Below are 27906 nucleotides of genomic sequence, written 5' to 3'. Positions count from 1 at the left end.
ATTTATTCGTCACACTGCAGTTTTATTACCTACACCAGACGACTACAAGTCTTTTGAAGCACACGTAGATAGAAAGTTGGGATCCTTGAGATATGACACCTCTTAAAGGTGTATGAAGCCGAAAGCTGTGAAATTTTCATTTTTAAGAAGAGACTATCACTTGCCAGAATTTTTACTGAATTTATTCTTGTGTGCAAAGCGATCCAATACTTTAACAGTTTTTCACGATATTGATTGCTAAGATTGTTTTGAAATTGTTGGATAAGGTTTTATTTTTTCGTGCTTTTGATATTCCCGCTTCTAGCTGACTTCTGCAAAACCATTCAATCCCGTTTAATTATTGTAGAATGCCACGTGTATTTTTACCGATATGTTCCCAATTCCTCTTCTCCCTATTAGCAAAAATTTAATGAAAAATTGATTTCAAATGGAAATTCTACCTCTGCTGAAAAGTTCCTCTTATCAGAGAACGGTGAATCTGATTGCTATTTATAAACCTGGAGTGTGCTTCGAATTCGTCAATATTCCGAGTAATGTGCGCAACTTTTCATTGCAGAATATCGGTGATATTTCGGGTGCGATCTGCGAAAGCGGTGAAAATCACCGACATGAATCTGCTGAAGCGATTGGGCGTTATCGTTGCGATCTTTAGCGTATTTCTCATGATTCGCACCCTCGTCGCACCGCCTGTTGTCATCGTGGGGCGAACGGCGGACGACCTCAAAGCCTACCTCTGCAGAACTGATTGGTGGGACCACAGCTTCACAACTCGTGAGTATACGCAAACGCTTATATATATATATAAAAATGGAAAAATTAACGTTGTAGATTTTTATCAAGCAATCGTAGCGCGGAACTGTCACGACGATGCTGAAAAACGTTGGGTAAAAATTGATGTAATAATTTTCTGAGGCTCGTGCTAAGGGGTGATGACAAACGATACAGTTCTACCTGGTACATCACACGGATCACACGGTTTGGAACAAGATATTCATTCCAAGTTAACACAGAACTGATATATATATATATATATATATATATATATATATATATATATATATATATAATTCGGTGAATGTGTTATTAAAGCGTAGTGTAGAAGCTCGTTTTGGAGAAAGGCCTTTTCTCGAAATGTGTACCTAAACTCAACAAAGCTTCGGATCAAATTTCAGAGATCTCGTTAAAATCTGTGCTGTTTGCGCTGCTGCGCTGAACTGTGTTTGTGCTTTAAGTGAAACTGCTAGACTGTTATACGAACCGACATTTGTAAATAACATTTTCTGATACTAACAATGGGTGCCAGTTTTCTCGACTCGAATAATTACCGTCCAAGCCTCTCGATATCACGATTACTGGGGTTCGCAACGGAGGATGAAAACGAGTCTCCGGTATATTGATTCGGTCCGATGCCTTCGAAAATTGAACGGCAGTGTAGGAGTCAAAAGCTGGTTTTCGCCTCCAGCGAGCCGGCTGAGAGAAATGTTCTGCTTTAAAATGGCAAGACTTGTTTCTGTCGGAGTCTGACTTTCCCCTAAAAACATCTCTAATTTATATGACGGGGCAGGCTTTGCTTCATTATTATCTTTTCTTTGACGTACCTGTCCTGTTGCACAAACAGTCTTCATTTATTTAGACGGTACCAACACATTCTCTCGACGCTGAAGAGTAATGCTTCTTGGTCACCACAAAATTACGTATCTTGTTAAACGTCCCGTGAAATGTCTGCACCGTGGCAGAACAAGTACTTTAATCAGGCTGGTTCTAATTCGAGGGGCTTGCTTGAGTTTAAAAGACGCGGACAGGTCGAGAGAAAAAACAAACAAAGAGGCAGTTATGACATCCGAATAACGAATCGAGCCAACAATGTCTAATTTTGTTTGAAATTTATCACGTCGTCACCCCCTTAAGGGGAGAAATAGGTATAGGACTACGTTTTTTTAGTGACTTTCATGAATTTTTTTTTTGGTAAGAAAGGAATGTATATAATCAATTAAAACTTTGAGAACATTTTATACATATATTCAAACAAATATCTTCATTTTTTTAAAAGTATTTCCTCTGAAAACGTGGAAGGTATCAGCTAAAAAAATTACGATATTTATTTGAATATATTTATAGAATGTTCTCAAACGTTGAGTTAATTATATATATATTCCTTTCTTGTCAAGAAAAATTCATGATAATCACTAAGAAAAAAAAAACGTAGTCCTAAACTTATTTCCCCCTTTTAACACTGGTGTAAAAAAACGCTTTTATTTTCTCGAAATTATTTGCCTGACTCGGTCGGGTTTTAGCTTCTTACATTTTAGCGCACATTCAGGCAATTTTTGAGTGTCACGCTTGTCGTAGGATATCATGCGAAATGATGAAGAAATACGGTTATCGCCTTTCAAGGTTTTTCCAGGAAATTATTATCACCTTATCAAAGAATCTCGAGTGGCATAATCAGTGTAAATTGAGTGCAGGGTGTGGGGGAAATAAAAAAATTTCGCGTTAATACGCCCGTAGGTATACATATATGTATACATGTATGTACGGTGAAACCGCGGTACGGAGATTCGAATTTTTTGAACGCTGGCAAGGCAGGTAACCTTATGACAGTTCTTTTGAATTTGTTTCGGCGTTACGAATGACATTTTATTATCGAACCACCGCCGCCGAATCAGTCAGAACCGTATGATTTCTTCTTTTTGTTTTTTACAGCAGGCTTTTCCCGCGGGTTCCCCCTTTTTACATTTTATACGTTACGAACAGCGGAGGGGAAACGCGGCTTGGGCAGATCAGTGGACCGTTATAATTCTCGGTGAAATGTCTGTCACCGGATTAATTGCGCAACGCGCAAAATTCGATTACAATTTTTCTTTTGTTTTTTATTTTAATTTTTTTTCTCTCTTTTTTTTTTTTTTTTTTGCTGCTCTTCCCTCCCTTTTTTTTCGATCCGACCGCCCGTTCGCATGAAATGGGACCGGCGCGAGCCTGCCACGGGGCTGTCGCCAAAGTTGGTGAATTCGATAAAAGGACTTTGACGATGAGGCGTACACGCGGACTCGCGAAACATTCGCTACGGTACGTTATGGAATTGGTGTATGCGCGTGTCACGCGAACAAAGTTTTTTAAACTTTGTAATTTGCGTAAACAAAATAATCTTCTTCAATGCTACACCGTTCAGAACTTCGGACAAGCCGCTTTCTGCGCAGGGATTCCTCACGTACGCAAAGCTTGAGTATTGTCTCGTCGAAATTCGAAAACGAATCTTGTATAAAGGGTGTCCCATTTTAAATGCACGCGTTAGAATATCTCGAAAACTAGAGCTGCTGGTGGAAAATGTTTCAGACAATAATTGGTTGGTTCCCAGGGGGACATAAATTGGTGATATCAGTTCAGTCGTATCACTGCTTCTTAAATGGAAAACGTTTTTTTTTTTTTCGCTGGAAACAGTTTACCCTGCAATAAGAAAAATTCAAACATAGGTGGTAAAAGTGCCCTGCATTTTCGCTTCGCGAATTATAGCTAGGCAAAATAAAAGGTCCGTAGTCTTCTGCTACTTTTAAGTATAATATATATATATATATATATATATATATATATATATTCAGTATGACAAATAGCCACTCGCTTGAAATTGAGCATTGTTTTTAATTCACTGGAACGAGCTTTCTGTCTCCGGAGGATTTGATCCAGTTATTTCCGCCGGGATGTTTCGAGGAATACGAAGCCATTACAGGAGACGCTGACACGATACGAAGAGGAATGCTTTCAACTCGCTGCCGACACCCGGAACTCAATTCTCGACGGTCATTAAAATTGGTACAAGTAAACGATTTCTGGATGTGACGTATAGAATCGAAGCGTCGGTAAACTGAACGGAAATCAGTTTTAGATAGTCTTATCGCCAATTTTACACGTTACAGAGTCTCTAATTTTTCGCCAAAAAATAATCGGACCTCGATCAAATCTCTGTTGATTCCTTACAAAGTGCCCTAAAAATTATAGTCTGGATTATAATTTATCGCCTGGCAAATCAATCATCATATTTTACGTAAGATTTATTTCCGCACTGAAAATATTATTGTTGGAAAATTTTATGCCCAATAATACTCGGTAAACGACAGATGGTGTCATACGTTAATGGGCACGCTGAATATAGGCAGCCAAACTTTGTTCCACCGAAAATGATATACATACCTTATACTCACTTCCAGTAGGCGAGCTGTATTGAATTTTTGTAGGAGATTAAACTTTGCAAGCTGAAAGAAGTTGAAGTGAGCTTTTAAGCTGCTGATGAGTCGAAAAGAAAGTTGGCGATAAAATTTACATTTGACTATCATACGGTGTTTCACTTTTTTTCATTGCGTGCATGATAAAATACACATTATAATATGCAGAGAACTGAGAATGATGGAATCGTGTGCAGTTTAAAAATTGAAAATTTTCGCCGGTATCGCCGAGACGGAAACTGGACCATGTCTGATTTGAATGCAAAATAATTTCTTCATAAAATCGCGAAAAAACTTGGCTGACGCGCTATAGACATACCTACTGTATTTTTCTATCCTGGACGTCAGACGAAAAGGTTAATTGGTTTCTGATATATTGCGGTGATGTGGAAAATCAGTATTGCAAAGAACTATTGGACATGGGAGAAGAAGTAGTCATAAAGCGAAAACTTCTCTCTAAGTTCCCGTAGCGAATTAATGCCATGGCCAACCTCTGCACACGAGCCAAACTTTTACGTCGAACCAATCAGCCGCCAAAAGACTTTTGCGATTAAGCTTTTCATTCGTAAATACACCAACCGAAACGTCGCTTTATAGCGCCGATTTGGTACTTTTCGAATAAATAGAATTAAAGATGAGAAAAAATTGTAATAACAGCCATAATAATCTCCCAGTAATTATTCGAAGCCATGAAAAAGCTTTAGAAATTATAGATACAACTCTCTGGCTCTGACTGCCAACAATAAATTAAATCCCTATAACGGAGTGAGAGATTTACGAGTTCGCATTAAAGTCCGCTGTTTTTATTATTTAAGTATGTTATTCGGTGGCATCGAAAAGTAAGCATCCGATGAAAATTAAAACCTAGTCAAACTCGGTAGCTGTAGTGAATAATATGGCGTGACATAAATTCGCTTAAGCATTTCGCGAGAAATACAAAGGGGTGTAAAATGGATAGTCTCGTTAATTACGGCTTTCGTACAAAAAGCAAAAGAAAAGTCGAGTTAAAACCAGGTTCGCCAACAAGATTTATTCAATTTTTTCATTGCCGTTATACGTTTTCGAAATAAAAGACGTACCTGCGCCGTTTTCGCATAACGGGTGGGCATGACGCCAAAAATCTTTCGCCCGATCTGGATGACATGCAGGGGTGAAACGGCGAAATAAACCTTTTGATCGCGAATCGCGAGTTCCGAAGTAGGGCAGAGCTCATAAGATGTAAAAATTTTGTTTTCTTCATGCAATAATGTACCGAAAAGAAAGTTCGCATAATGAAACACAAGTATAAATAAAATAAACTCATTCGCGAAGCCCGTCTGCGGTGATTTAACATTTGTCACATTTATGGTTACATTTATTATTATTATTCCTTGATGGAACAGTGGTGCTAAAGAGAAATTATTATCCCTATCAGTCATGCAATTCAGTTTTTCAGTTTACGCAAAGTTCAAAAAAAGTTAGGACTTTGCATGGAACATAAAAAGTGTGACAAAAAAAAAAAGGGAAAAAAATTGTGTCTGTGACTGAAACGGTTGAAACGTGAATATTCCACGAAACAAGACGATTTGCGATCGTTGTACTGAAAAATTAAATAAAAAACAAAACCACGACTTCAGTCAAGTCGGCAAGGATTTAATTGAACAAAACGTGAAACTAATGTGGTCGACGTACATACATACATACTCATACGTGTAGTAGGGATCTTGTACAGGGAAGCGAGCACAGACACTGTGTAAACATGCGCGTTTAGACACTGCAAAGATTGCCGTCGTGTGTTCAGCAATTGCTTATTCGGTGAGTGATTTAATTTGTTCGTTCACCAGAATGATAATAACAGGGTTGCACAGCCGAAGCGTGGATGTTTTACTAAGTTATGTATGTACGTAGGTGGTATTGAAGGTAGGTAGACGTTGATTGTAAAAAAACGAAGTACGCGTAATTATCTTATGCAGTGTGTTTGACATTTGACACGTTGTAACAATTTGGTCGAGTAAATTGAAAGACTTTGTCTGCTGAATATGCAAAGGTGTTTGAAATTTTATCGCGCGTTTCTGTTAGTGACGATAAAAATTTTGTTTTTCACCTTTCGCATGTTCGTTCAAAGGCAACACAATGATGAAACTTCGTCCCCCATTACGTTTCGTCGGTTTAAAAAATTGTTCGTTACTACGGTTTGATTAATGATCTTCAACAAACGGCCGTTTGAACATGAAAGGGTAACCGAAAATTGTCAACCTACGGGCAAATTCTAGTAGTTACACAACGATCGAGGAGAGCTTAAAAGACCGTTAATCGTCACGTTAATTAAACAGGATTACTGAAAATAATAACAAGCGTAAGTGGATATGGATTATTCGATAAGTTCGGCGATTAGCAAACGAGCAATCAAATACTAACAGAATACAATTTATTTACAGAGAGAAAATTTTTGTTATGCCTAGGTTTACGTCAAATTATTTCATCCGAAGCAGAAGAAAAATAATTATTCCTCCATATTCTAGTGAGCTAAATTCTTTTAATCATCTTTTTCTTGCAGTCAAATTTTGTTTCAAACGGTTCAGCTTGCACAGCTTATACTGGGTTCACAACTCAGACAAGCCTTTTTTTCCGGCCAATATACAAGCAAAAATAACGCGTCGAGAAAAAGAAAATTCTTCGAAAATAAATATAATGAAAATTTACGATCCTGTTTCGGAAGACATTTCAGGAATAATTCATTCTGCACAGTGTTGAAGAATGAGTGGAAATATATGCTTGAATTTTGACTGCGAATTCGGGGCTGTGAATGAAAGTTATTGTGTTGATCGAATTGGATATCGTGAAACTGTGATATTGTTTGAAATGGCCACCCGCTTCCATTAGCAAAGTCGTAGTTCTCCATTGCTCCAGAAAAGTTTCAAAACAGTTATCGCCGAATCGTTAGACGTATAACGTCATTCATATACCTATCCGGCCACTTTGGAAAATTGACTGTAAATTTACGGGCTCCCATAATTCACATATTTTCTATATCGTTAGCAGAAATGTCTCGATAGTAATCGATTGTGATTCGTATTCCGAGGATACGGTGTCTGTTTTTTTTTTTTTTTTTTTTTTTTTTTTAACTCAGATTTTCAACCAATTCAGGTGAAACGCATGGCTGGTGGCGATTCATCAACGCGGATCCCGATACCGTAATCCCGATCCAGCCAGTCCCTCGCATAAGTGACGTGTAACCAAATTATCCTCGGCTTTTGACGCCTCAAGCATGGATCTGGTTAGGGAAGCCGAGGGCTGGGATGGCCAAAAGTTGCGTTAGTTGGCTCACGGGTCACGCCGGCGAATATGGGGTTAGGATGAGCGGATTGCGAGAGCAGTTTATAACAGCTTACGTCACCCAGACGAGGTGAACCCGGCTTTTGCAAAGCATTTCAGTGGCGTTATACATAATGTCGTAATAAAAACTTCACGTTCGGCGTCGGCTGTACGTAATTAGAATTATTATTCGATGACTCTTGGCTGATCGTGAGTGCTACGAGGGTTCGTGATGTCAGCTTCCGGTTCGCGCAAAAGAAGGAGGGGACAGTTTAGTTTTTCTTCGTTGAAAAATGTTTGGTAAAAAAGCTGATTATTTTGTGCTTTCTAGAGAACGAGAGAGAAATAAGGCAAGAGTAAGCGAAGCCAGGTATTCGAAGCGGCAAAAAAGCACGGACGGATGCAAATTTCAGCTCCTCGACTCGGCTGATATATTGCTGAAACTCCGCTCTCCTTCCGCGGGTCTCGTTACGTTCTGTGTACTTATTTTTTCTTTTATTTATTTTCCTAAATTTCCTCGCTCTTTTTGACAATTTTAATAATTCCTACCAAAAAATCAGGCCAAGCGCGTGCTAAAATTCTTTGGCAATAACAAACAAAGAGAGAGAGAGAGCGCGACTGGTGTGTAAGCTCGTGAGGTGAAAAGTTCGGTGCTTTCGACTGCTGACGGATTATAATCGGCAGCGTTCACTCTTGTGGACCGGGTTCACACAGAGACGATTATGGATTAGTTTAGAAATTTTCCATCAAGAAATTCCGTAAAAAACCTCCCTCCGTTCAGGTAACAAGACTGTTTTCAATTTCCTCGATGCTCTCGCTATCAGTCACACCGTCCTTCCTTCGCTGGCTTGCGAAGTGAAATATTTTCAAAGTGAAACACATCCGAAGTATCGTCTCTGGAAGAGCAGACGTTGCTACGCCCGACTCGGGAGGGAAAGATATTATCACCCAGCGATCACCTCCCTTTCCTCTGTCTCAGTTGTTAACCTTTAATCAATTCTGCACAAAGCAGCGCTGCATAAGTTCACGAGATGGAACATCGAGTCATCGGGGTATTCGCCCAGAGTGGGATTCAGCAGATTGGTATGTTTCGAGGACCGGAAACCCATTGTTGGCGAATGAGTTTAGCTTCAATACCGTTGTCTGCGCTCTTCTCTCCAAACTTCCGACGAAGATCACGGGTACTCGAGCAGCTTACCGGTTACTTAGCATCGAACGATTCGCTTCCGCCGTTTCACTGTCCGGGTTTAGGAAATTCCAGTGCATCACCGACAACTTCGCGGCTACGTGTTATTCCATTCTGGAAAAGCTCGTCAGACGTACGGCTTAAATTCCAATGTCGAAATTACTTTGTTTCCCGCATGATAGGCGCCTGCTTGGATTGCTGTCGTCTGTTTTCGTCCTCACCGCAGGTTATCGCGTCTTACATATCCTGTAATGATATTTCTTTCCACTCCAGTTTTCCTTTATCGCTCGCACCTCTGGGTGTAATTTCTTAGCATTATCTAGGCTCGAGTTACTTGCTAGTTCAATTTATATTCCACGTCGGCTCACATACTATGTACAGCTTTGGGTGCTCTTAGGGGGCTTATATCCCTTCGCGCAAGATATACTTCCTTCTGCACGTTTTTTTTTTTTTTTTATCTCTTTATCTCTCCTGCCTCGTGTCCTTCGGTCTCCCTCTAGTCACGTAAACGTAGACTCGTCTGTTAAGTGGAACGATGTTTGCGAGAAAGTGTTTTCTCATTTCTTCGTCTTATATTCTCTGCGCAATTTTATGCAGATAAGTTGAACGTTTTAATGACCAAGTTGAACAGCGGCGTTGCACTTTACCGAAGCTGGTTCGCTTTCAACAGTCCTCTCTGCAAATAAACGTTGACACAGTCAGCGGTGCATTGTTCCTCGGAGATAATTACATCTCTTTGTACGACTCCTCTTATATGAAAATAAGGCATCGTGATCGTTGATGGAATAGAAAGCCTAGGTATCACGCCGATGTTCTACCTACGTATACCCTCTGGGGATAATTCTTAGTGGATGAAAAAGGCTCGCGGCAGATCGTTAGAACAGCGGTGACTTGAAAAAGTGCTTTCGTCGGAGAGCGGGGGAAATAAAATGTTCGAGGTTTATTCGACTTTCCAGCGTCGTACGAGGAAAAAGAACGCGAAATAAGTGGGCGCACCGCGGTGATGGAGGTAAATAGGCATGTAGGTATGTATTCGTACAGGTACATATATATATATATATATATATATATATATATATATATATATATATATATATATATCTACGTGAGATTTCTATTCACGTGCTTATTGCGCGGGTTTACCGGGAGCAATTGCATATAACTGAAAGCTCGGGGATTAAGGCTACACGTCAGGAGTTGAGCAGGAAGCCCAATAAACCAGCCATTAGCCAGCATAGTCGTTTAATTCTACTGCAGTGTAATAAGGGATGATACTTCATGGTTTTCAGAGCTCGGGGTGAACGCTGCACGGAGATCATTTTTGTTGCGTTGGCAGCTTTTGCCGGTGAAGTCAAGTTTTTAGAAACCCGCAGAGTTTAAGGAGAAAACTCGTGTACCACGTAACGACGCACGTCAACGATACAACTTGAAGTCATTCCTGCAAGAGCGGTTCGTTACGGCTCAGATGGAAAATATTCACGGGGTGTGCTGCATAGTGTATATAAGCGGTCGGAGATGAGAGCGATAAATTGAGTGTGCGACATTTTTTAACCCTTTATTATGTCTCTTTGCAGTGGAGGTAATGTTCCTGATTTGGGGAATCAGATTGTGCATCGTAGTAAGAAAGGCGCCCTCGGAGTTCAACGAAAGTCGTTTCATCTCAATGGCGATTTACAACGAATTTCTACTATCCGTATTCCTCAACGTTTCGATGTGAGTATATTTAATTGATTTGTACTCAAAATCACCGCTTGCAATTCCGTCATTCGCATCTTATTATACCTCGGGTATTTTTTTTTCTTTCCACTCTTCGAAATTTTGACTATCATTTGACTACTCAAAGTCGACAAAAAATGGAAAATTTAACGCAGAGTCGGCATAAAGAGACGTGGTGATGGATAAATAAACCAAAATTCGAAGCTGGGTGGTTCCGTACACCAACGAATGTCTTCCCAAAAACGGAACTCGGCAAAATGAATGATGTGATAGGATAAAGAAAATCTGGTAATTCTTGAAAGCTCAAAATTTTACTTAACCATTTTTTGATGGTAACAAGTCAATTCACAGTCGACTTATACACCATTGACTGGCAACTTACAACCTAGCGGACATTCGCGAACGTAAGGTCGACACGTAGTAAACTATTGGCTTCGAATAGTTGATTAGTTGACTTCATTTTCTACCGGCAATAAGTCAAATGCGAGTCGACCGTGTGCTACTTGGGATTCGACTCAACGAGCAGACAGACCGTAAGCGAAGAATAATTATTGGAAGATCGTTTGCTACGCCAATTATTCTCACTCTGAGTATTTTGTCAGACTAGCTTTTACTATACGTATACGTAGAGTAATATTCATTAAAACCTTAACTTTTCGACTAACTTTGTTTTCGCTCCGAAACAAAATGCGAATTCGATTCTACAGGAATTATGTGACAATGACTAGTGATGCAGCCGACGCTCACGTCGTCATCAGAACGGGATGCACGTCGGCTGCATCACCGGTCATTGTCACACAATTCGCATATAATCGAACAATCATTTTGTTTCGGGCCGAAAACAAGGTAGCCGGAAGAGAAAGGCATTAACGAATATTACTGTATATACAGCACTAGATCCGTAATGAAGGTACGCATAGAGAGAGAAGCGGAGGAGGAGGTCTAACGCCATCCGCGTGGGAGAGATAATCTCTGAAGGTGCTTAACTCTGTGTACAGTTTCTATACCTTGAGTTTCATTCGAAAGTCCAAAATCCTCGCGTAAGCTACCGCGACATTTTATCCCGTTACACCAACTGCATGCTTATTAGGAGTTTACCGAAGTAACTTGGTTAACTTTTCGTGCAAATTCTAGAGCCAAACGTGGTGTCCTATCAGGGATAAGCAGAGCATTAGATTAAATTTATCGCATTATAGTCTGGGAATAGGGATTACAATCTCGCCACACAATACTCACCTACGTGACATTGATCGTGTACTATACGGATGCCAAATTGCATCAACGTATCAAGCGCGTGAGCGGGTTACATTGTATTCCTAATCGGATTTCATCTTGGCTGTATTCCTGATTATACCTTTGATCGACCGAATTAAAGTGATCTTACGTCTCTGTACACAGGAATTCATTGAGGGAATTTCCGAGTGCTGATGCCGTAAATAAATCGTGGCTTACACATTTGTCTACCTGCAAGGGCAGAACAGCAAACACTGACATTTCACAAATTTCACAAAACATATTTATCGTCACGATAGTATCTTCAACAAATTAGCATCGATTGATTCAGGATGTAGTTATACTTCCGCAAACTTGAATTAAATTTACAAAAATAACGCGAAATTAATCATCGCTTCTGATTTGACGTATCGTTAATTTGTCTGCTGTGTGATTATACGTAATACTGTTATCGGAAACTTATGCATGAGCAATTTATGTAATCTCGAAATTTTTTGATCGTGAGTTGGAATTGCTGGATACCGGTGAAAAACACTCGTCAATGGTTGCGTGAGATTGTCAATTTTGTAGAGACTTTTAGTGCGTTTCGAAATAGTTTCCAAGCTTCTCTCATTTACAATCACCGGGTCCAGGGCTGCTTGCGCATGCATATAACGCGTAAACACGGCACACGCGCACTTCAAACACCATCATCCTCTACCGACGGTGACGGCCAGTTGGCCTGTTTCACGAACCGGAGTCGAAATCGCGTTTATGGCCTCCGCATTCCGCATAGCAGGACACTTAGCGAATTGCCGCAGCCCTTGTCGGGTCATTACAGGGGATGCCTGCCGGGAGGAAATCGAGGAAAAGTGTCATTTCGAGTCCGAACCGTCGCAGGAGAGAAATTAAAACATTATCGAAGTTGCGTATATTTCTATAACGGTTCAGTCAACCGGCAGATGTTTTCGGGAGTAGGAGATCCGGTTTGCGGCCAATGCGCCATATTTGACCAGTCATACAAAGCGTTTTAATTTTTTCTGGTACCTACAAGAAATCTATTCGGTTATCAATCCGATCGCAACAATATCTTCTGCAGTCAGTATCGGTACAGCTTTTGTCTACTCAATTGTTTGATGATTAAATTTTACAACGATCAAAGCTGAAGAAACACTTTTGTGCCATTTGTGGCTAGGAATATTTCCTTGCACGTAATGTATGTCGTCACGAATGGTACGATTAATGGCCACATGCGGTACTAAGGTGGCCAGGAATGGTACGACTATCCTATTACTGTTTTTTCCTTTCTTACCTCTGATGCTTAAATTAATGACATTATTTCGAGCCAGCGAACGAGCGGTAAAAACTTTACCTACTCTCGTTTAATGTTGTCTCTTTCCTACGAATTTACTATCGCAATTACGTAGAATCCATACCACTTCTTTATTTCTGCGTCAAATGAAAGTGGATTGGAGTGTCTTTGTTCGGAATTTCGTGTCGAACAGGGCTGTCGAATCCTTTTTTGTGTTTGAAATACGTGAACTTCGATAATTGGAGCTACGTACGGTAACGTCGAAATTAACTAGGGCACCCCCTTAAAGACATAGATTCATCCCATATTTGGAGTAGAAGCATAACGGCTCTATTAGCAGTGAAAGTAAAGTTGAGAAGTTCACTTGCTAAATGAGCTAGAGAAATTTGAATATAAATCAATATCCATCAAAAGCGTAACGAAATAATTGCGTAAATTTATTATTTGGCTTAGTTTCATTATTTTGTTATTGCATGAGCATGCGGTGCATTCAGTGCCAAAAATTTTTATCTTCTGAATTTAAATGATTAATTCAACATTCAATTGTATAAGATCTTGCTTTCTTACTCTGCTTACTGTTCGTTATAATCATTGGAAACGAACAGGTTTACAGAGAACAGCTACGGAGTAAAATCTTTAGTCCGTTGTTGGGCAGCTACGAGCTAAAACTCTGCGTCTGCTAGCTAGATGGATTAAAATCAGGCAGATATAGGAAAGCTACATGGAGTAAAATCCATTATTAGCGGCGGGATATGGTAACGAGGTAAAACTCAGAGTTCGTAAAAAAGTGCTAGGAGCAGCAATTGCGAATCAGTGCGCATGAATTTGTCTCGATCACAGGGCCTGCGTAGAAACCTGAATCTGTGATAAGGCAGGGACGACAAGCCGTCAAATTTGCGTCTGTAAAGTCCGCTGCAACGGAGTAGAATCCCGCATCAGCCAAACATATACGAGTAGATAGTTAAATTACAGTGAGCTTCGATGGGAGCTTTGATTAGAAAAAGATTAACCATCCACCTTCGTCTTTCCAGCACGGATCTTCTTTTTCTTAATTATTTAAAGGTTCGTTAAACGTGATAAGAACAAGGACTTGCACTGGCGTGGACAAGTTACCAGCATTCCTCCAGGTGTCTAAAAACCCACGAACGTTACAGTACATGTACATATCATAACTACGGAAAGCTCTTAAATTCTATTTATCAATAGTGATTATTGTTTTGGCTCGTGCAGCTGGATTCAATTTCGGAAAAAGGGGTACAAACGCGTAGGGTGATAAATTCAGTGTCATCGGAACTGGTAACGCCTTTTTTGCCGAAAACCGCGGAGGCAGTGATACACAGCTTGATATTTATAACTCAGTTTTTTAAATGCAAAATTCGGGGTGGTTCATAATATATCAAAATACTGTCTCCGCACCTCCGGGTCACGCCTCGAAGACACTCTCCCAGCCTCTCTCTGTCACCCTCAGTGTCTCACCCTGTTTCTCACCGTAACCTTTCTGCTTGCAGGGAGGGAATAATATTACCAGTAGTCAAACTTTTCCCCGATACCTGCTTCTGAATGATCGCATCTACACGCCTGACACTTTATTTATGCCCGTATTTTACTGTTTCAGGTTGTTTTTACAGTCACCGGCTAATCCGGATCTACTCTACATCATATTCTTCTGTCACACCCAACTGACCGTCACGCTCTTGTTGTGTCTCATTTTTGGAAGCAAGGTAAAATTCCGAGTAATCTTATATACGAGGCATTTCACTCCACCCGCTTCCCAACCGACTACGGACGACCCTCATCATCGGTGATTTTTTTTTTTTTTTTTTGGACCACGGGTTCGATTTTTACTGCTCTTGAAAACAAGAAAATCCAATTTTCGCACGAACAGCCCCAAAGCTTGAAATGTTTCTCATAAATTCTTTCTTAAGAAATGAAAATTTTGAGACCAAGATGGAAGTGGGTAAGTTTTTGGATTGGAAGACACAGACGGAACAATTAAATTAAAAAGCGAGAAATATTGAATTGAATATAAATTTAAAAAATACTAATTTACATTTCATTCGTTTTTTCTCATTTTTCAGTTACTTGCGTCGCCTGCAGCTTCTCAATCAGAAGCTTGTCCATTTACGTCTTGGTCTTAAAATTTTCGAAAAATGTTTTTGCACACTCCACACTGTACTTGAGAATACAAAAAATCGCCGATGCTGAGAGTCATACGTGCGGTGGAATGCCTTACACCTGTATACCGTGTGTCTTTATAATTCACTGCTAATAATATTTTTGGTTAATGACATCGGCAGAGTAATCTCGTTATCGATCTTGAAACGAGTTCTGCAATTGCACGCCATTTTATCGTTCGAATTTACTATCATTCATGCGAATCCCATTTGAGATCTCCCACGTTTTGTCCCCATGTCCGCGATTTAATATCGTTCTTAACTCAAAGCGCTCGTGACTTGGCTGCAAATCGAAAACTTTAATAACTGCGGAATGTTAGCGTTCCCGACCTGTTACACTAGTTCGGAAACTCCGCTCCTCCGATATAATTCACATGTTGTGCAAAGCGTAGTCCGTGGTTGGTATTTGCAGGAATATTCCAAGCGAGCGCATTTATACAAACGTGTATTAAGCCAGTGAAATTCAAAGCCATTTTCAAAATGCCTTCTGCACTCAAACTGAGTTTAATCCGGTTTCACAATCGCTGCTCGGCGTCATATCAGTTGATGAAGCAATTATTAGTGCAGAGGAGAGCCGATTGCCTCTCAATTTTATTCGTAATCACATTGTCGATATGCGGATCAAGCAATCAATTTGTATTTTGCATCGAATGTATAGACAGTTGGATGATACTTGTTAGCTGGTGTGTATTGTTAGAGCTTTCGCGTCAGCATCGGCTGGAAATGAATCCGTGCAACAGTGGGCGGAAAGAATCATTCGCTTCAAAGGCTCGTAATGCGGATGACCATAAAGATGCGCTTTGATACCCTGGAGGGGAAATTTATCTCCTTACTTGACGAGTAAATTGAATTACGCACAATTAAACGTCAGCCTAGATCCCTGGGGAACAATTCGTCACTCAAGCTTCCCTCGGCAGCCGTGTATATCCACCACGTGAAATTCTGACCGAAGTTATGAAGAAAATAATACGTTATGTAAAGATTTCTTCGTTCTTTTTTTTTTAATTGTTTCATTCTTTTGACACATGTACCCGCGTATTTTCCTTACTCGTGTACCTACAGGCGTACATGGTATTTCGGGGTGGTGACAAGGAGGATTCTGTCGGCAAACTTCCTGGCGCTACGGGAAAGTTCCTGGGAAAATCCTGCCGCACTCAAGGGACTAGTAACCAGACAAACTCCATTACCTTGCAGCAAGGTAACTTCACTGAAGATATCGACGGATTTTCGGTAAGGTCAAAAGAAAAAAAAAATTGAATAATTAAAATATTCATAAGATACTCCCCCACTGAAAATTTTAAACAATCATCGAGCAAATGGTACAGTCTTCTCATTGTCGTACACCAAAAATTCACGGTGTACGTACATGAAATTTTTCAGTGGACGAGAATCGACGCACCAAGGCGGAAACCACCTCCGTGTAATCTGGCTTATTTGCGAATGAAATTTTAATTTTTTTATTTGAAGAGCTAATTATTCGAGTGCTTCATTTCCCAGAGGCAGGTTTGAAATATAAATTTACTTTTTCGCTCGGGAAGTAAAGATGTGCGCACATAATTATGAAAAATGAGGTGACACAAGGGGATGAAGGATATTTATATTAATTGTTTCGAAACTCAAACATCACTGAAGTTGATACAAAAATCAGCAAGAAAAAGCCCTCTGAAAGCTTCGGCTCCATTGAACTGCGAAAAAGTCTTGATCGTTCAATTTGAAACACGCGTGCAAGACGTTTAAAATTAAATTAGTGCACTAATTTACACATTTTGTTAGGTACGTTACTACTAACAAAACGAATGTGTGCAGCTGACCAAACTCGGGAGATTGACTTTCGATATTTTCTATCTTTGAGGTATGCGAAAACAGAACGTTAATAGAAAATCCAGAGTAAAACATCGCGGATTATTGAACGCGAAAATATAGTCACGTTTTTGCGAATTTTTCCGTTTTAATTAAAACTCGGTGGAACACGCATCGTTCGGTCCCGTTTACAACATCTACATACGATCAAAAGATCAACACGAGTCATTCGGCAAACGTTTTTCAAAGTGTATTTTTTTTTTTTAATACTGTGAAAAGCATCGTTATGCTCTATTGATCTTTTCTTTCGTCGTTTGCTTCAATTTTGCGCACCGGTACACGTCCAGGGAGAAATTAAGTGAGATTCCGAGGTAAAAGAAAAATGTTGAAAAATTAGAACGCCAACCTTTCAGGTATCGTTGTTATCGTACTTAAATGGAAGACCGCAAAAGGTCGGAGACTTTTCAGAAAGTGAATAAATATTTTGCGAAAGAGAATTCAGACCCGATCACATCCATCGATTTAAAGTCAGATCATTGACGGTTTAATGCGAGACCAGTTATACGTTGAGAAGGAGGTTGAGAAAGTGGAACGTGAAAAAGGCGTTAACGAATATGAGGCATTTCACCCCAAACAGACCTACGTCTGACCCTCACCATCGACGTTTTCTTTTTATTTTTAAATATGGTGTAGATTATATTAAAAAAAAAAAAAAAAACTGTTTTTCGTCTAGTTATAGACTTTTTCAACTATGGGTTTGATTCTTACTGCTCTCAAAGGTAAGAAAACTCAAATTTCGATTGAATAGCCCCAATTGGCTATCGTCAAATTTTTCTTGCGAATTCTCTGCTAAAAAACGAATATCTTGAGACCCAGACGGGTTTGGGCAAGCTTTTGTTTAAGAAGCTACAGACGGAACAAGTAATTAAAAAGTGGGAAAAATCGAATTAAATATACATTTAAGAAATACTCTATATTCAATTCTTTTTTTCTCACTTTTTAATGAATTCTTTCGCCTGTAGCTTCCAGGCTTAACCAAAAGCCTGCCCACTTCCATCTTGGTTAAAAAATTTCAATTTTTCAACAAACGTTTCATGAGCGAGAATTTGTAACCAATCTCTTTATTCGAAAACTGAGTTTTCGTATTTTTAGGAGCAGTAAAAATTGAACCCGTAGACTAGAACATCTAAGACTCGGTGAAAGATGTTTATTTTTGTACACTCTACACCATACTTGAAAATAAAAAAAATCTTCGATGTTGAGGTTCTGACGTAGGTTGGTTTGAGGCGGAATGCCCCATATGGATCATTTTTCAGGTAACTATAAAAAATTCTTACCTTCTTCGCAGAAAATTACTTATAACAAACAGGTGTAATACAAATATATAACGATTTACTCTTGGTAAATAATTTTCCTCCCTGTACTTCGTCATATCCTGAATATAATTTTTTGAATTTGTACAGAGGTCTAAAAGGAACATTGAAATAAAAAATCTGTCCGCATCTAGACCGCGAAAACAATGAAAAAAAGATTGCGATGCAGAAATTTTGCGGGATCGCTGTGTACATCATTAGGCATTCACGATTAATTAGTTTACGAATGAAAGTGGATACGAGATCGAAGGTTTATAATTTCCAGGTCTCTTACTGCGTCCGCATTGCGTGAGTTTCGTTTTCCGTTGGCTGTGTTTCAGGATGAATTTCGTCGGATCTACACGCAGCTCGAGTATCTAAAAAATAAAAACATGCGGCTGGGCAACCAGCTCGTGGTTGCAAAAATCGCAGCGATGCAGGACGCGGCGAACCGAGGCGAACCTCAAATATCAACGATCCAGGCGGTTTCGTCGAGTCTGCGATTGAATAACTTGAGCATTTCGGAGCCGGAATTAGACCCGGCAACGAAACAGCGGGCCAAGGATAAGGAGGTGGCAAAGAATTTGGAAAAACGAAGGGACGAAACGGTGAGAAATGGTTCGAGGACTAAGGAAACAAACCTTGACGCAAAAAATACCAACACTCCAGAGATAACGGTGGACAAGGTGGACTCGAAGGAGATACTGGACAGAAAACTCCTCGAGGGTGATGACAAGGGGACTGGCAAGGATACGGTTTCCGAGTCCTTGCAAACCGCAGCTGCTCCCGTCGTCGGGCAGGAAGACAACCCCGAGGTTGGCGTCGAGGTTAACAGAGTTAAGGACGAGGCGGTCAAAGATAAGTGTAAAAATAAATCAGGACACGCCAGGACTCACGCGATAGTTATCAATCTCGACGACAAGAGTAGATTTTCGGAAGAAGTCACCGTTTGAACAAGCTCGAGGAAAAGGATATAAGCAAATTTAGCTCACGCACGTATATCTGCTGATCGGTCGCTATAATTATAATATTAGATATAATATCGCAGCTTTGTACAACTTCGAAACGGCGCGTTACGAAAATCATTATCGTTGTTATTATTGCTGTTACTATATTATTCATTTTTTACGCATAAAAAATATAAATATATAGGTATGCATATAGATATATATGAACACGTACACGAGTACGTGTATATATATATATATATGTATATACACGTGTATAATTAATGATTCTTCCAATAAATACCGCCGAGTATTATTTCACATATACATATAATAAATGTATACGTGTAGGCTATATGATATTGTACATAAAATCATTTCTATATTACGTATAATACATGAATATAGCCGAGAGTTTAATTTGTAAATAACGATATGCTTATACAGATATATTTATTGCGTATAGTTTGTTGAAACTTGCCTAGGATATAACGATACGATAATACGGGAAGGAATAACGTGAACAAATATTTACCTACCTGGTAATACATACGTGTAAATGTACAATACTATATTTAAATTTTAACGAAAATTTCAAGGGATACGATTGAAATAATAAAGATAGAAGTAAAAAAACGGAGTTGTAAATAACATATACGTGTAATAATATGACGAATTTCCGTCACTGTCACGAAACATATATCAATAATTTAACGGAACGATGCTACCCGGATTGAATGATATGATGAAACAAAAGAGACACGTGATTTCGAAAAATAAAATTTCACCTTTTATATCGCAGCTGCGCGTGCAATGGGTATAAATTTCAACGCGACCCCGCGTTGCGAATATCACAAACTAAAATTCTCGCTTCGCTCGAAGGAATTTTTTTTTCTACCGTAGTGTTCTCATCGCTTTGTCTTGTGTGATCTGTTATTTGCACGGTCTCAACAGGGGCCCAACCTGAGCCCCGTAAGGCCCCCTTTGCGACCGTCGATCAAATAATTATTTAGCATATACTTTCAAACGTTTAATTTAATTATTACGTATGAGGGAGTTTGAAAGATTAACGAAAAAAACGTGCGCCCTACAACTTGTAATTCTATCTCTACACTCTTTCGCTATATCGCGATGAAGTAGCTTATATTATGAATAAACCTCGTATACTATATATTCCTATTGTACTTCATATTTTGAGAATTCTCCCGCAAGCGGATACACGCACACACACACACACACATACACATACATACATAGGTACATAGATATAGCGTTGTAAATAATGGTAACAATAATAAGAATAATAAAATTGAAAATAAAAGTTATACAGGACACACACACACACACACACACACACGCACACAAAATAAATGTATCATACGTAAATTTTAAGACTTTAGAATGTTGCAATTGATCTAATCGTAATTCGTAATATCAAATTCATATCATATTTTGACGTTTGTCATGCATCGCTGTATATAATTGAATATATACATGTGCAATGAACGACGAGATATGTTCTGTTATTATGTCAAATATATTAAATTTTAAAGGATGTGACGGATCTGGCAATAATTCGTAATCATATCTATAATACCGTGTGATTGAACCGTCCGTGGAAAAAAATTTTAATAAATATAAGCGAATGAAATGAAACGGAACATACCTCGGCAAATTGTGCATTACCTAAGGTGATATATACGATCAAAAAAACGCATTCGTTTGTTCAAACTTTAAAGCTTCGTGATCTTGCAGTGAGAGGTCAATGTCACGAATAAAAAAAGGTCGGACCGATCGTGTTAGGGAAAAAGTATAGAAAATAAAAAAATAACGATAAAAAATGTTGTGTCGAGTGAAGAAAAAAAAAAAAAAAAAAAACGGGCCACGCCTCATAGTACATCGAGTTTTAATCCTGTTACTTTGTATAAATAAACGGCTATATAATGATCGGAAGAGGAAGCAAAAATTTATCAATAAAATAAACATAGATTTACGAATACAACGATAGTCTTCGTACTGCAATAATTATTTCTGAACGTCGTTTTCTATGTGTTTCAGTATTCACTGTGTGTCATTACGTATCCCACGAATTATACGAATGGTCACTCAATGCCTATAATGCATAAGGTAAGTGAAATTTGTCGAAACAATTTCTAATAATCGCGAAGTATGTACGAAGCTTAGGTGATTTTTAGACTTGCCTGGATGTGTTGTCAGATTTTCTCATACACGTCATGACCTCATAGACACAAAATGTAATATTTCGGTGCGTCAATTGGCCGACGTTGAATCACATTGATCAACATGGAGATTTAAAAAGGTAGAAAATCGGCCTCAATTTTATGAAAAATTAATCGTTCCGCTTGTCTTGAGTATGATTTCTTATCTTCTTCCCTCAGATTCTTACTCCCTCTTCTACCCTCCTCTTCTACTCTTTTCGTCGTGGTGATGCCCATTTAATTATTATCGCAAATTGAATTAGGCGGAAATTTGTAGCCCTTAGACACAAAAAGCCTCTCTATTTAAGAGCCGACAATTTGGGTCGCTTATAAGTATTTACGACTTCAATTTGCAGAAGCGTATCTACCGATACACGGTAGTCCTGAAAATCTGTCGGAAACACCATTCAAATCCGTTTCGGCCATGTCCGTAACGGTTCGAGGTTTAGCGAAGAAATCCACTGATTTTAAGAATAATGAGAACTATTTCAATGCCGTGAAAATGATTCTTCGGGTCAAAGCGTTTCGTCTAAAACAGCGTCGATCGGTTGGAACAACTTTGCTACGGTTATAGACCCAGAGAAATATATTCGTAAAATATTTCACAGTCAAATTCTAGTGCTGGCACATAATCAACATGGCCGCCGTTGACCCGCTTGCAATTTTGTTCTGGCTATACGATAGCTTTCAGCGCTCGCCACTCATGAATCAAAAATAGTTCAGCTATCATTTCAAGTTTTGATAGATAGAATGAAAAAAAAACAAAGTTCGGCTGGTGAAAGCCACTCCTATACACGTTCATGTTCGTTGCCTGGGTTAACTCAGTCGAAGCAAAGGAAAAAAATACTAGATAAAGATGCGCGAACAGCCTCAGTTGACCCGGTTCCTAATTTCGTACCATTTTCGAATTTAGTGTCATCATGACAAATGTATATTTCACTTGAATACATCCGATATGTGGGAAATAAAGCGTGACAGGAGAGGAGGATGAAAAAGCTTCGGTAGTAGCGTGTCGAGTATCTCGCCTTTGGTAAATACGTACGAAATACCGTGGCGGAATCATCTGCGAATCGCAGTACCGGCAAGAGTCGACCATTTTCAACAAGCGTGAAGCGGAAAACGTGATCGCGTCAAGCGCGGTAAATAGTCGGACGGATCGTTGGGCTGGGATCACGAGCCGATGAAGGACCCATTTTATTGACCATCGTCGTTATTTCTTTCCTCGTTCCCCGTCTGCTTCTAACATAAAATCGTTCAGCAGCACAGCGGAAGAAATCTCGAATAGAAAAATGATACAGGATGCAAAAAATAAAAGAATAAATCCGAAAATCCCGCGACGCCATTGAACGAATCTGTGTAATATATTCATATATAGCCGTTGGCAGAAATTGGAAGAACAGGCGATTCGCTCAGCCGATATGACGTTCGTTCCTAACAGCCAATTAAAAATGGTTTATATTCCCGGGGAAAATCTCCGTTCGGTGAGCCAACTTCAGCCCTGTTTCTAGTATTCTATTATTCGATGTAGGCGTATACATTGCACAGTTATGCGCTATTTTCTGTCAGCCGTATATTTCTGTGCCTAACTATATTATTTATAACATTTGGGTCGGCGTCGAATCAAAATCTGGCACCAAAGTTTCGACAGTCGTGTTTGTTTTTCTTATCTTTTTTTTTCTTCTTTCTTTCTCTCTCTTTACTCGTGAAAACGTCAAAGCTTTTCGTTCTAAAATTACAATGAGCTGTTGCCGCGAGTTCATCGATACTGGCTTCATTTTATAGAAGAAAAATTTGACCTTCGTAAAAATTTCTATAAGTCTGTGTAACATTAATTGATGGATGCTTCCACGGTGGAGGCAAGAAACATTTGATAACCATTCGAATGAAATTGCTGGACGGCAAGTTATATTTCGATTCACCACTTCAGGACTTATCTTCTTATTACGCGTCCTTTAATTAGGTAAATAAGATACCTATAATACCTATTGCAAAAACTGAATGTTGCGGTTTTTGCTTTTTGCGCCTCACCTACGTCAGGATTTTGTAAATTTGATGACTTGAAACTGTGATAAATTTTCAAGTTTATATAGTTTTTTTCTTTTTTTTTTTTTATAAAAATGTGTGCGTATGATGAACAATTAATTAGATAATATGAACGCATCTATATAATTCTAAAGACATATCGGAGAACTTCGAATAATGAGGCAACGTCATTGCAGCCTGAGTAGGTCAGGCACAGCGCATTTCGCGAACGATAATATTCAATTTCAATTACAGTTCCAATTTCATTTTCGGAATCATTTTCGTTCGCCATCAGCTCAAGTTTACGAGGACATTTTGAGACAGCTGTTCGAATTACCGGTAAATTTTTATTTCTCTTTCTTAAAAGGAGAAAAATATTCATATTCATTTTCTTTATGGTCATACAGCGGTTAGTAGAAAGGCGAATGAAAAATTGAATATAATTTTCAATCAGCAGTTGCCCGTCTTCGTTTGTTTTTCAACACAAGTAAATATGTATAGAATATAAACGAAAGTGAATGTGAATTTTGACTTAACTCGTCTGACTTTAGGAGACTGACATTGAGGTGTTCATATTTCTCGAAGCATTCTTATCAGCGTAGCTTGATATCTGTTCATTACGATGGAGCAAATATTACTCTACTTGTGTGATGTACCTACCCAGTGGCTTCCACTCTTTGACTCTCAGGCCTCATATTTAACGTGAAACATACCTAATCAAAGCACTAATTGGAAATTAATTTCAGACGCAACCAACCGAATCTCCTGCATTGCCTGAATTACATACCACCCGGATGTATTAGATGAGAAATTCCAATCTGTGCACGCTGACTATTACACCAAGGCATCAAACTGATTATTTACAATTATACATCTATACCGAGCATCCGAAGTAGTCAGGTGCGAATATTCGCAAGTCTAACACCGGCGTATATTAACTGTACATCCCTCTATTAATCAGTGTACTAATTTGTGAGACAAGCACAAATAGACCAACCCAGGCTGCAAGGATAGAGGAAAAATTGAGAAAAAATGTAGAAGTGGCACGATAATGTGCATCGAATGCGGTCGCGAAAAAATCCATCCCTTTTCTAGTCAATTTTATTCATACAGAAGCAGTTCCTTCTGGTCTAAGGAAGATCTTTAGCGAATATTCGGAATATTCATCTAGTCATTGAGAGAAAGGAACGTGCATTAATTTTAAGTAGAATGCATTCAAAAAATTGTGTAAATTTCTCTCATTAACGCTGAATCACAGAAATGGTTGAACATAATACGGAATTTCGGGATTCCTCGCAATGTAAGGGGATATTTTATGGTACAGAAAATTGAGATAATCATCGAAGCCGCGTTAGTTAGAATGAAACTGCAGTATAACCCGTGAGCTTAATCGCTGCAATGCGGAATATAATCTCCGTTCATGTCAAATTAGGATAGAAATGGGAAAACGTGTTCTCGTCTCGTTAGATTCAAGCTCATAGGACACGTCCTGTGTTCCAAGATTTGATAAACAGCATATTCCGTATTTGTACCGGAAAATGCTAGGACAATTGAAGACCGATTTCAGCTTGCAAGCTGCCGTATTATACTGCACGTGGATTTATCTGGTAGAAATCCAATTCGCATTGACTATACGTCTGGACTGGAAATAAAGAAAACATAGTAGCATTTTCTTGCTGTCAGTCTTGCCGTCGGTAGAAAGAATTTTATTTGATTGAAGCTTATTTGAAACGAAGGTCGTGACAAAACGCATACATTTACGTTAACGTTTCGCCGGAGTGGGCGGAATTTTTCCTGAATGTGAAAGCTCGTTGCGAAAATAGGACGGACTTTAAAAAATGGCTGAATTTCTCGACTGACCTTCGCACGCCACACGGGATACCTCTTGAAGTTCGCACGCGATTTTCATTAGGAGAAAAAATAACGTGGAGACGTTACAAAGCTGGAATAATTGTTGAAAATATATCGAATTCCGTTTTGGCGAGGTGATAAAGCTCCCGAGCACCCGTATGCTCTAAAATACAAATGAATCACTTACCGCCCGAGTAACATTTTTTTCCAGTTCGAATGAGAGAAAGATTAATCACCTTCGGTCGGCAGAAGTCGGCTAGCTTTTTTTCTTCATCAATGTCTGAGTTTGTTAGGCTTACACTTGCCAGCACGCGATAGGTCAACTTAGCTAGACGAATGGTAAATTTATTTTTCACTTGTATATTTACTCTGTTTGGTGACGTTTTGCGAATTGGTTCGGTATTTCTCTTTCTTTTTCCATCGGACAAACTGGCGAGTAACGAGCTGCTGTATAATTGGTTTAAAAACGGACTCGGTTCACTTTTACACCTCGCTTTTCGTATGTCAATTAATGAAAAATAAAAGTCGCTTCTACTTTTTCCACGTAGCCAGTTGAAAATTCCATCACAATTTTCATTAAGTCATAATTAAGCCTCCCACACCCTGCCTGTAGATTTATGTTACACGTATCCACAGATTTCTGTCCTATGGCACACGTGGCGTTAGTTATAATTGAAGGTTTGGAACGAAAGAGAGAAAAGTCGAGGTATCACCTTGTAAGAACAGTTGAAATATCAGGAATCCAGCCCGTTCCACCACAAACTCAGCACTTTTTTTTGACACCCTTAACAATGACACTTTGAAAATTGAAAATAGAAAGAATAAAAATCCTCGAGTGTAAAACTTTAATGTATTTCTTTTTATTATTATCAAAGCAAGTGACCTATTAGCTGAGTTCGTGTCGATTCTAGCAACTGAAAACTGATTGCAAAGTCGATATTTCATTTCTTTTCTATCTTGTCTGGAAATTAAATTATTGAATAATTAATATATGTTTTCGTAAATACGAGTTAGCTTATTTTTAAAATACGGAAAGTACTTCATCACGTTCCCATCGTTCCAAATTTTGTCACATACTTTTTTAAGTGCGTCTATCGTTTCTATTTGTAATCACTTTTTGTATTTTGTTAAATATTTTCATCCATCGTCATTCAGCCATTTTAAGAAATCTCGTATACACGAAATCATCAAATAACACCTCCGATTTATGGTTGTGAAATTAATTCCAATTAGGAATTTGCTGCACGGGTTTATAATTTAACTAAATAAACTGGCCGGCGCTGTGTTTGGTAAATACACGCTGTAATTTCCGAATGAATAATTGTTTCATTTTACTCGGCGCAAGTCTGAAACAATGGCACATGCGCCCGTGTACGGAGAATTTTCGTTTACAGTTCAATCAATCTAAAATGCGGCAAAATCAAAACAATACCGATAAAATCGTAATTCTGGTGATATTTCACTTCTCTCTTTCACCTCGGCTTTGTCATCGTATCCCCTTTCGTTCATTGTAATCCTCGGTCGACCTGCAAGCTTAAATTACACTTGCAACACGCTGGTTACACTCGTGGAACGGTATATTCATACATACACATGTACACATATATCTTGAGCATACCGTAATTTGATCGGGGCACAGAAGTGCGTGCAGGTAAAATCATTTAGCGTTATCTGGCGCCCGCGGGGATTAGTTAGTGAAACTCACGTCGAGCTGCCTCTGGTATTACACCGAGATTTTAATTAATCGTGGCTACAGCGCCAAGCACCGGAAATTTCCATGGAGGATATCGTTTATCGATAATATTCACATCCAATGTCCACCGTGCTTTGACCCTATCCTGTATCCCGTTACACCGGTACTTAGACAAGACTCTTATCGCGATTTCGGAATAAAAATATTTCCCGTATAAAGCCGTGCTGCGATGTAACGTGAAAGCGTTGTATTTCACGTTGTGCAAAATTCAAAACGATTCTTGAACGGCTGCGTCCCTTCACTCGATGATTTTTTTTTTTTTTTTTTTTTTATCTACAAAGTTGCTCTCGGAGATGTCTGCAAATAGTAGAGAACAGTCGCTAAGAAAATTTCACTCCGGTCTCTGAGGATAATATTAAGAGGGAATCGTGCTGCTGCTATTAGTGCAGGAAACTTGCGGTATGAGTTGTTTTGATAGGAAGCTAAGACAAAACTAAACATCCCCGGGGATCCAGGATAGACTCTCGGATGAAACCAGACAATGAGAATCGCGAGCACCGAGCCGTAGAAACGGTCCGCAAAAGGGAAGACCGACCGTTTGTACGCGAGCGTAACTTTCCTCAGACGATTCGGAGTGTCGCGTGTTATTGTAGAGGAGATCAAAATGAAGAGTTATATTTCGCCCTGCAAGACGGGGCCGTCCATCGGTGTAGAAAAATGGTGCGAAGTCCTCGTGCCGCGGGATTTAAGGGCTCGGACGACCGACCGAAACGCTGTCGTGGGGCTCTTCGATCAGAAGGGATGAGTTGGTGGCAACGGCAGTAAGGACGCATTAACGACAGTTATTGGTCGTAAACAACCGCAAAATCGCCATTCCGGTTAAAGCCGGTTCTATCGCTCGAACAGCTTAT

The 27906-nt window shown here is 39.2% G+C and overlaps 1 protein-coding gene across 2 annotated transcripts in view; it reads left to right on the top strand.

Moving 5' to 3' along the window:
* LOC124305241 (probable G-protein coupled receptor CG31760) overlaps positions 1-21128 on the top strand; it is a 141434-nt gene extending 120306 nt beyond the window's left edge. The window contains exons 9-13 of one of the 2 annotated variants that reach the window (XM_046764423.1): positions 557-771; positions 10272-10410; positions 14553-14658; positions 16174-16341; positions 18605-21128. In XM_046764423.1, the coding sequence (XP_046620379.1) occupies positions 557-771; positions 10272-10410; positions 14553-14658; positions 16174-16341; positions 18605-19216 (1240 nt within the window). In that variant the 3' untranslated portion in view covers positions 19217-21128. The remainder of the gene's footprint in view (positions 1-556; positions 772-10271; positions 10411-14552; positions 14659-16173; positions 16342-18604) is intronic. The other variant, XM_046764433.1, reaches the window with a different exon arrangement.
* The last annotated feature ends 6778 nt before the right edge of the window (positions 21129-27906 follow it).

Source organism: Neodiprion virginianus, chromosome 1 (genome assembly GCF_021901495.1).
Source record: "Neodiprion virginianus isolate iyNeoVirg1 chromosome 1, iyNeoVirg1.1, whole genome shotgun sequence".
NCBI lineage: Eukaryota > Metazoa > Arthropoda > Insecta > Hymenoptera > Diprionidae > Neodiprion > Neodiprion virginianus.
Note: the sequence above shows the minus strand (reverse complement) of the source record. Positions and strands in the feature narration are given on the sequence as shown.